We start from the raw sequence: 10,250 nt of genomic DNA, 5'->3' as shown, positions 1-10,250 counted from the left end.
GAGCTTGAGACCTCGGCACGAAGGGAGACCTCCCGCCGAGGTCTCACTGACCAGACTGAGGTCCAGATAGCAACCTACATGACATGGTGGTCAACCTTCCTACACCTCTGCCGACTTGACAGAGACCCAACTGTCAACCTACCTCCTCCGACCTAACAGAGACCTGACAGCATAATATATTGATAAGACTAGGTCGGCAGAAGAGGAGACCTACCTCCGCCAACCTAACGAAGACTTAGCTGGCAACCTATCTTCGCTGGCCTGACACCGTATGATCTTGACAGGACTAGGTTGGCAGAAGAGACGACTTACCTCCACCAACCTAACGAAGACTCAGGTGACGACCTCATCACGATCGAGCTAGGGACCTCGGCATTAGGGGTGACCTCCCTCAAGATCCTACTGACCTGACTGAGACCTAGTTGGCGACCTGCTTGACGTGGCAACCGGTCACTTCAAACTGAAACATCGTGCTCAACTCTTATGGGATCACATCGCTCAACCATTAGACCCATCTCTCCACGCTGCCCGCTTCGGAGTTAATCTACACGAATTCCATTTCCGAGTAAGAAACTGCTCTTGAGCATGGCTGACGACTTCTCGAGGATCTTGGGCATGCTATGGCCACATCTGCTCGGATGTGTTACGATCACAACTACATGCGCCTATATAAAGGTGTCTCCTTCAATCATAAGAGGTATGTGTGATTTAGCTCTCACAGCTCTCTAGCTCTCTCAAAACTCTTTGTTGACTTAAGCATCGGAGTGCCCACCCCAGGTAAAGCAACTCGGACACTCTGATCTCTTTCTTTGCAGCTTAGCTAGGCGACCTACTCAGTTCGGCGTCTGAGCTGTTCACCAACAGGGAGCACTGGATTGCACATCATCAATTAGCACCGCTTGTGGGAACACGCTACACAAAAGCTAAGTTCACACCCACTCTTTGAGCCTCAAGTAGTGTTATCCTCAAGTAACAACAACAACACTTGGATCGAAAGAACCCCCGCAGGGGGGTAGAATCAGAATGATCAGCCCGAACAAGTTCCAGTGGTCTCGCCCAAACAGAATCTCCCAGCCCTAACTGTGAGGCCACCTCCGTAGGTCAAGCCCTCCATGCTACCTACGAGAGCTGACGATCAATAGACTGTGAGGCTGCCCCTGTAGGTTGAGCTGAGATAACGGCCAACAAACTGTAGAGATACCTTGCTAAGGCGACGAGATGTCTATAGGTCGAGGTAGTAAGAGTGAACTGGCCTGTTAAAATTTTGATGACTTGATCGAGACTTGCTTTGGAGGCCTGTATGATCTGACTCGCGATACACACTTTGGTAAAAATCTGCGAATGGGAAGCCAAATTGCATTTAGCATTAAGGCTCCCTCAAGCCAACCTATTCGAAACACGACGACAACAAATGATTGACTCACGCTTAGCACACCTTAGTTCACTCAAACATGCAACATCGTCCTTATCCTCGTCGATAGCACCCTCGTTGGCATCATTCTCGTTGCCCTCTCTGCTATCCTCCACTTCGGTTTCAGGCTCCGCATCGACCTTGTCGGCCACCCCCTCGAGGACCAGTTTGAGGGACACAATGTAGAAGTCTGTGAGTGGAGCAACCTAAGGAAGCATGGAACAATTTGAAGCCCTTCTGAGGGCGGGCACGACAAACTCCACTCTTGAGGTACTTGGGCGAATGACGGAACTCGTCGATGGCTATATCCCTAGCTTGATAGATGTCCTCAGAGTGCCCGTTACACCTCTCCTCATGTTGATGAGTTTGCTCCTGCACCCAATGGTCAAGATGGCAAACTGCCTAGTGCCGCATTTAGCCCTTATACTCTTCTAATTCAGGTGAGCAAATTGGGTCAGTGCAAAAAAAAAAAAAAAAAAAGAGAGAGAAAAACTAGTTGAGCTATCACTTTGGGTCAGAGACGTGTAATGAACTACTCCCTTCGTCGATCTAACTTCAACTCGGGAGTGGAGGGCAATTGATGATGGCAGATTTCACCCTCTAGTAATACGCCATGTGGCGATCCCAGAATCATCACATGACACATCGACACCACGTATGCGATGACTTGCCTTAACCAAAATGATAAAGACCTACTTGGAACCACGTCAAATGCGCCTCGCATGCCTTGAGGGCGCTTCGTCACCAAATAAGAGAATGCACCAAGGTGAGCTCCGAAACAATTATAGCACAGCAAGGTGCGCTTCCAAAGCAATTACAGCACCAGAATGTGCCAATTCAGTACATGCAATTTAATATATAGATATAGATTAGAGGGCCCAAAGGTACAAAGTATCAAAATATGAGTATGGGTTTAGTGGACCCTTAGGTTCATAGGGCTCGTGAACCCTCCAATAGGGGGCATGCACGTCGCCCCTTCATCTCTCCTCTATATAAGTAACACTGTTTCCCTTGTCAGACCGGTTCAACCGGGCAGGAAAAAATAAAACCAATCGAAACCTCTTTCCCCTTCGTTTGAACTCCCTCTCTCCCCCATTTTCACCCGTTCCCGAGCCCTAGCTCAAGAACACAAGAACAGCGGCGGCGTCTTCATTGTTTCACCGACCTCCAATAGTGAAACATTCAACCGGCGGCAAGAAAAAAACCTCTAGTAATCTTCTTCTCCTTCTCCTTGACCTAGAACCTTGTTATTCATATCTTCTTCCTCTCTACAGACCATCGGTGGCATCCTCACTGTTTCATCGACCCCCGATGGCTTGCATTCAACCGGCAACAAGAAAATAACCTCTAATGTGCATTCAACCGGCGTTCTCACTGTTTCATCGACCTATCGAAGCTCCTGGTACCTTGATCGAACTCAAACATCAAATCTATCAAAGATGGAGGCCTAATGACCAATGCTTACAAGTATTATGGAGGTCGGTGGCTTGAAAGAGGAGGAGACATACCCTTACACTAGAAAACCTGGTGAATGCAAGTTCAACCCAGAAAAAGTGGCTGTGAGAGTCGTCAACTTCACAAATATTCCTCTTGATGAGAATCAAATTGCAGCCCATTTAGTCCACCATGGCCCTCTTGCAAGTGAGCATTTTAAGTTTCTGGTTTAGATCTCTGAGACTACTGATTTTACACCATTTCCAACTTCCTGTATCATCTCATATGATAGGTGTTTGACTCTTTGTGTTTGTTTGTCTGATCCATGAAATTTATATATGCAGTGGGGTTGAATGCAGCATTCATGCAAACCTACATTGGTGGGTTACGGCGCCAAGGGGTTCTTCATTCTTAGGCTTGGTTACGGCGCCAAGTAACTCTCGAGTAGGATCTTGTAGCATATACATGGGGAAAGAAGCCTATTAACTGATGATTGAATTCAAATTAGGGAAGGATAAGCTTAAAGGGAACCCAGAGACATTTCCTCCAATTCTTCTTGCTTCTGTGTCGTTTCTAGTTTCGGATACGTGGTTATTAGCAGTGGCAATTGGGCGGGTTGGGTCAACCCAACCCATCTAATTCGCCAATCCATTAATGACCTAGATATATAAAATTAAATGGGTTGAGTTCAATCCAAATCCACTTTAACCCAATCCAACCCGCCCAACCCATTAATTTTATATTTATGTACATAAAACAAAAAACTAACTCCTTCTTAACAAATAAGTTGGTCATAGCTTGGTGGTAATAGTAGTTGCTATTTACACAAGTGTTAAAGGTTCAAATCACATTATATGCATGTTGTTTTTACATAAGTGACGAAGCCATTTGGCTATGTTCAGGTTTTGGGTTTGATAAAAACACTGAAGTTCAAACCGGTCAGACCAACTTGAACCATCTAATTGGATTGTCTTCGAGCTAATCACAACAAGGGTGGTTGAACCGTTTAGATCTAGATCAATCCGATCAGACCAGACTAAACTGGTTTTAGAATTGGGTCGATCTGGATCGGCCTGCCTGAGTTAGGTCGGGTTTGGACTGGGTTGACCGACCTAAATGAACCAAACTAAGGTGATCAGGTCTATTCATATTTAGACCAAGTTGAGCTAGTCCAAACTCGGGTCAAGTTTACTTGGATTTATGTCGATTTGGGTGAAGTGTGTTGATTTGAGAAAAAAACTAATTTTAGTCAATAATTAATAAAAAAGTAATGCATTAATTATAAATTATTTCATTCAAGTGAAGAAAATTAAAAAAATGGTTAAAGAATTAATACTTATATCTTTAATGATTGACCCAATGGTTATCCACAATCCAACCCGACCCTTTTAAATTGACCCAATGGGTGATCAACCCATTTTCAACCCACCAAGTAAATGGGCGGGTTAGATACTAGGTGGGTTGGGTGAAAAATTGCCACCCCTAGTGGTTACCACCTATTAGCATTTCATTGGATCCCCAACAGGATTGCACACTACAAAACCTCTGATTATTCTCGCTAAAAGAAAAAGAAGAAGAAGAAGAGAAAGAAGCTTACCATCGGTTGATTTCTTTTGATTCCTCTCCATTTGATGTCATTTGCGCAAGAAAATCGTCCATGGTCTTCTCACAGGCCAGGCTTGGATATGGGAGAATGGGAGGGAGAGTTCAAATCGTTCAAAATGATATTTTCCACTTTTGTTTTTTAGGCACGGTTCAAAGGGGCAACGTGTATGCCCTCTATTGGAGGGTTTACGCGCCCCGTAAACCTAAGAATCCACTGAATCTGGACTCTCAAAATATCAACGAATAAGTATTCTACAACCCAATGTAGAATTCTGAAATTATAGTCTATTAGTAGCCCTCTTATAAATCGCATCTTGCCCGTAAATTTAGCATCAATCCACGTCACACCTCTGTGCGATGTGACTAAAAATTCTAAAGTCCACTGAACAGTCATTCTCCAAAATATCAACTTTCATCCGTTTTAGGTTTTTTCCCTACACCAAAGTTAAACAGCATCTACATTGTGCCTATACAACCGGTACCATAAAACTAGGCTAATTAGTAACCTCTAATTCAATTGTAATTGGTGGGGTCGTCTAAGCTTGCGTCCTTACTTGACTAAGAAATGCCCTTTTTCCTTTTTTTTTTTTTTTAATATGTCAGAGCGTGGCAAAATTCCTTAATGGCCCATGTGGTCCAATAACCCGACCCCCCAGATCTATAGATGTAATCTTTTCTTTTTCTTTCTCTGTTTTTTCCTTGGCTGGGAAGTGAGAACGGATACCGTTGTTCTGTCTCTAAAATACAACACGTGTATACCTTTATCTATTGCTTCTTGTAATTCTCTGCAAGATCAATTTGAATAGAGAGAAGGCTTATTGTGTAAGTTTCATATCAACGAACAAAAAGAGTGAAATCGAACAAATTTTCAAAGCATATAAAGTGATAGGTCTCTGAATCCGCCTTCAAGTCTCAAAAATTATATAGGCATCTTTGACCATAATCTTGTTTTAATCCCATTCAACGTCATTGTCATTAGGAAATTAAATGGCAATCAAGTGAACATCACGATTAGTGGTGAATTCGAACCGAACCAAGCTGCAGACTCGAGACTGTTTTCGAGCTCGGTTTGAGCCAGAATTGAATTCAAATTCGACTTGAATAAAAAATTCATAAGCTTGAATTCGATTTTGAGAAAAAATATTTTATAAAAATATTTTTTTATTTAATATTTAAAAAATTAAAACTTATAATAATTAATAATTATAATACTTTTATTATATATATTATTTTCTATAATTCTATTATATATATTAAATATCATATATATATATATATATATAATATATTTGAACTGCTTCTGATACACACGCTGTGTTTGACCAGAGTCATGGAGAACAAAAAATCTAAATGGTCACCACAATATATAATCTCCTCCGGAGCCAGGATTTATCCCACCTGTACGGTGGGCCCAGATTTCTGGGGTGTACTGAATTATAAAAACCCCATTTCTTTTTCTTTTGTCTTTTCTTTTTCCTCTGAGTACATCTCTGCAACATATTATTATGTGCAAGTGTCTATTTAAGATCAGAAATGAATTCGTGGGTTCGCTTTATTCTCTTTTTGTTTCCCATATACCCCCCTCCTCTCTCAAGCAAACGCTTTCCATTATTTTATTAGCTAATCTCAATTTGGCGATGCCTTCGGTCTGGAGTGAATCTCTTCTGTGTTCTTCGTCATTATCAGAAGATGGTGTCCTGGTGAAGAATATCCTCCTCACACATGATCCCGATGGTTGTCATGTCGATCCAGAGCCATTGCTTCATGCTGTGGAGAACATCATCTGTTTTGCGACCACATCAAATGTACTGTTATTTCGACCTCCTCTTCTCTTTCTGCTATCTTTCTTGATTCAACTCTCGTCTACCATTCAGTGCTCAATACTTTGCATTAATTGTTTAAAGTGAATGTTTGTTTATATATTATTTGAATTGCAATGCACTGTTGTTACATACACTATGATCGATCGATCGATCTGTCAATTAACATCCTAATGCATGTTTCAGGTCTCTGGGCAACACCCAGATGGAATTGCAGTGAAAATTAGATGCAACAACGAAGAAAATGGCTCGCATGAAGTATTGGGACAAGTGGTGTGCAAGATCACATACCAGGTTCTCTGACTCTCACTCACACAGACAGACAATTGTGTTGTCTTATATAAGAAGAAAACTAACTGCATGTCGATATTATCAATGACAGATGCTATACGAGTGTTATGGAGATGAAAATTTGCAGACGAGGATCTTGAACATATTCGAATTATTAGGGAAATTTTCGTGGGGCATGAAGGTGGCTCTAGTTATAGCAGCAATCGCGACAAGCTATGGGGAATTGTGGCTCAATATGCAACTCTGCCCTCGCGATCCATTGGCTGTGTCAGTTGCAATGCTTAAGCAACTGCCTGAAAACGTGGAGGCCTTGAAGCCACGTTTCATGGCATTGAATTTGCTTGTTAAAACCATGGTAGACTTAACAAGGTGCATCGTCGACTTTGAAGGTCTCCCACTTGGGCATGTGGAGTTAGAGCCCAAGGAAATGAGCACTACGAAATCTCAGATTTATATAGCAGCCTACTGGGTCATCAGAAGTGCCATCGCGTGCTTTTCTCAATTCACTGACTTGATGGCCATGAGAGTTGAGCAAGTGCATGTTCTTTCCCTTCACTCTTCTCTCAACCTATCCAGAGATATATGGGTTTTAATTACCATTTTATTTTATTGTTGATTTCGTTCCAATAGCTTAAGTACTAACTCGTTGGCATAACTCCTGTTGTAATTTAATTAATTAATACTATATACTAGCTAGCTAATGCAATTAATCTAGCCATGGAGATTGGAGAAGCTAGCTCCCCATTAATATAATGCAGCATGCCTGAACAATGTATGGTTTTTTCTCTCTTCAGGGACTCAACTTCAACAGTTATTGCAACGTGGAAACTCTCTAGTTTGGTCTATAGAGTGAGCGACATACGAGAAAACCTTAGAAAGCATGTGGATTTGTGTCGTCAACAGATAGGTCAGTACTCAGTACTGTGGATCCATGATTTAATTACTAGCCCAGCATCACCCCTTATAAGTGGCCAGTCTCCTTAGAGTCGATCCTGTAATCAATGCCAATTGTATAGGTGCTTGGTAGAATCAAGTTTTTATATGTACTGATAAGCATAGAAAACTTCATGATCTTGTACAGACAGAAAGACCTATCAGAAGCTTTTGCATCTTTTTAAGGAGATCCATATCGACAACCAGGAGGTACTTGGCTTTTTATTTTCTCTGAAGGATGAGTTTCCACTGAAGAATGGCTCATCACAAACAAAGGTTTGTCTAAATCCAATGTCCAATTTTCCTATTCTCCTGTTTTGACCAGAGACTCAAACTGCATGCGCAGCATTGGTCCATTTCTGTCCATCTAAATTATTTTTCTTTTCCAAGGAAATTTCCAGTTTCTATAAATCAATTAAACAGAGTAATTAACTAGCCAAAGCAATGTGACATTTAATTTTCTATTACCAAAATCAAATCCGTATTCTAATACAAGTTAAATCATATGTATTTTAATTCCTAATGCCATCTTCTTCATTGTGGTTATGTACAGCTTGGGGTGTCTGAATTAGTAAACAAGGAAGTTGTACTCTTGGTCTCACAACCAAAGATCCTCCCACTAGAGGAATTACTCTTGCTTGTGCAGCAGACGCAGAGTAATCCTCAGCACAACAAGTTGAAGGGGTGTTATGAGATCGTATGGGTGCCTGTTCCATCCTCCAATAAGTGGACAGATGCAGAAGAAAAGGATTTCCTTCATTTATCAGATTCCTTGCCGTGGTATTCTATACGTCAGCCGTGGTTGCTTAGCTCGGCAGTGGTGAACTACATAAAGCAACAGTGGCGTTTTACAGAGAAACCATTCATTATGGTGTTGGATTCCAAAGGGAGGGTCTCCTCTTCAATTGCAATCGATATGATATATATCTGGGGTCCCGTTGCATATCCTTTCTCAACGGAGAGGGAACTGGAACTCTGGGAGGAAGCAAGTTGGTCATTGCAACTGATCATGGGGGAAATCGACCCCCTAATATCAAAGAGGGTATGTTTCTAATCGAACTTTTATCAGCATTCAGAGAGAGAGAGAGAGTGAGAGTTTGTATTTATTCTCATAGAATTCAAATGATCTCAGGTAGAAGAAGGAGGAACCCTTTTTCTTTATGGAAGCGATGACATAGAGTGGATTAGAGAATTCACTAGCACGATAAAGGAGATGAAGAGTTCAGGTGTGCAGGTAGAGCTGGTTTATGTTGGTAAGAGGAATTTCAGTGACCATGTAACAAGTATTTTAGACATCATTGGTACAGAAAGACTTGGAGTTGGCGGTCATCTCTCCTGCCCAAAGATGGACTTCTTTTGGATTCGTCTGGAGAGTATAAGAAGATCAAAACTGAGACTAGAAAGGTCTCCTGATGTTGATCATATTCTAAGAGAGGTTGAGTCCTTGTTTAGTCTCGATGCGAATGGGAACAGCTGGGTGGTGATCGGGGAAGGGCCACGCACAGACGTCATAAAGCTTCAAGGAAGCGAGACCATGGAATGCCTGAAGTCTTTTCATGTGTGGGGGGAAAAGATAGAGAAGCTGGGGGTCTTGGGTGCAATAAGAAATGCTGTTGATCCACTCCATTTTACAGAGCATTGTGACCGCTCTAATATCATTCCCTACACTCAAGGCTCCACTGAAGGGACGACTGTCGTTTGTGAACAATGCCAGCGTCCAATGAAGATGATGAACATTCTGTTTCGGTGCAATGGAATTGGGACCGACTGACTCGACCTGGAACTGGATATACACAGATGTCATTTTGGAGTTATTCAACATTGACATCTGTAAAGGAAAAAGTAGTAGTGAATGTGTCATGTCTTCTAATTACTTGTAACCATAACTATACAACTAATTGTGCTTATAACTTGTGTTTGATGGGTGTGATGTGAAACTTTCAGAAATCCAAATTAATGAAATGGTATGAAAACAGAGGCGCAACCTTAATTTGCTTTTCCCACGTTAGTATTTGTAATTGTATGGACTTTGTCCCCCGTGTACGTCAATTTATTTTATCTTCGCATAGAAGGGAGAAGGGAGTATGCTAATGTTAATCATCCCTCTCTAGTGTGTAGTCTCTAGTTGTTTCCATCCATCCAATGATAGAGCCTTCATGTATCTGGCCCCGCCTTGTCTCGTAAGATCCCAGCCCTTAAAATCAGAATTTCTCTACACAGCCGGACCTTATTTTAAAATCCATCCAATTCTAAAGTGAATTCAAACTTGAAAGCCAGGTTAACGGGGGAGATCACATTGGTGCCCCCACAGAACTACTTGTTATTGGGAGATATTCCCAATACACGGTTGGGATTGGGATGTGCTCTGAAACGCTCATAGGACGCATTCTGTTCAGTCCAGCATGTGTCCACCGTTTTTTCTCTCAGTCGTGGGAGTATGTACTATCTAGTAACTAGGACTGAATCAGCATAATGTTACACGAGGTCTTTGGCAAATATGGACCGGTTTGGACGAGCTAAAATCAGTCCCTTTATGGAAGAACATGAATATATAAACATCCAACCAAAAAAATAACTGAAACCCAAGGTGGGGAGGCTCAACCCAGCAGACCGAAATAATTATTAATCCCATTTTCACACGACAGAAGGGAATTTCTACGTAAAATTCAACCCCATCGTAGGCCTCCCTTGGGAGAGAAAATGGTAGAAAAAGGAGGAACTGCCTTTGGTCATAGACAAATTGTTCCACAGTGAAC

General features: G+C 41.8%; 1 protein-coding gene across 1 annotated transcript; it reads left to right on the top strand.

Annotated features, from left to right (window-relative positions):
- Positions 1 to 5,993: 5,993 nt before the first annotated feature.
- On the top strand, positions 5,994 to 9,472 carry LOC104593031 (sieve element occlusion protein). The gene is made up of 7 exons (XM_010252665.3): positions 5,994 to 6,255; positions 6,457 to 6,564; positions 6,653 to 7,098; positions 7,356 to 7,468; positions 7,643 to 7,770; positions 8,048 to 8,536; positions 8,627 to 9,472. The coding sequence occupies exons 1-7, from the start codon at positions 6,088 to 6,090 to the stop codon at positions 9,263 to 9,265; spliced, it is 2,091 nt and encodes a 696-aa protein (XP_010250967.2). The 5' UTR covers positions 5,994 to 6,087; the 3' UTR covers positions 9,266 to 9,472.
- Positions 9,473 to 10,250: the final 778 nt, after the last annotated feature.

The sequence above is a fragment of the Nelumbo nucifera genome, chromosome 3 (genome assembly GCF_055504915.1).
Source record: "Nelumbo nucifera cultivar China Antique chromosome 3, China Antique-T2T, whole genome shotgun sequence".
NCBI lineage: Eukaryota > Viridiplantae > Streptophyta > Magnoliopsida > Proteales > Nelumbonaceae > Nelumbo > Nelumbo nucifera.
The sequence above is the reverse complement of the archived record's forward strand: the minus strand, read 5'-3'. Positions and strand labels throughout refer to the sequence as shown.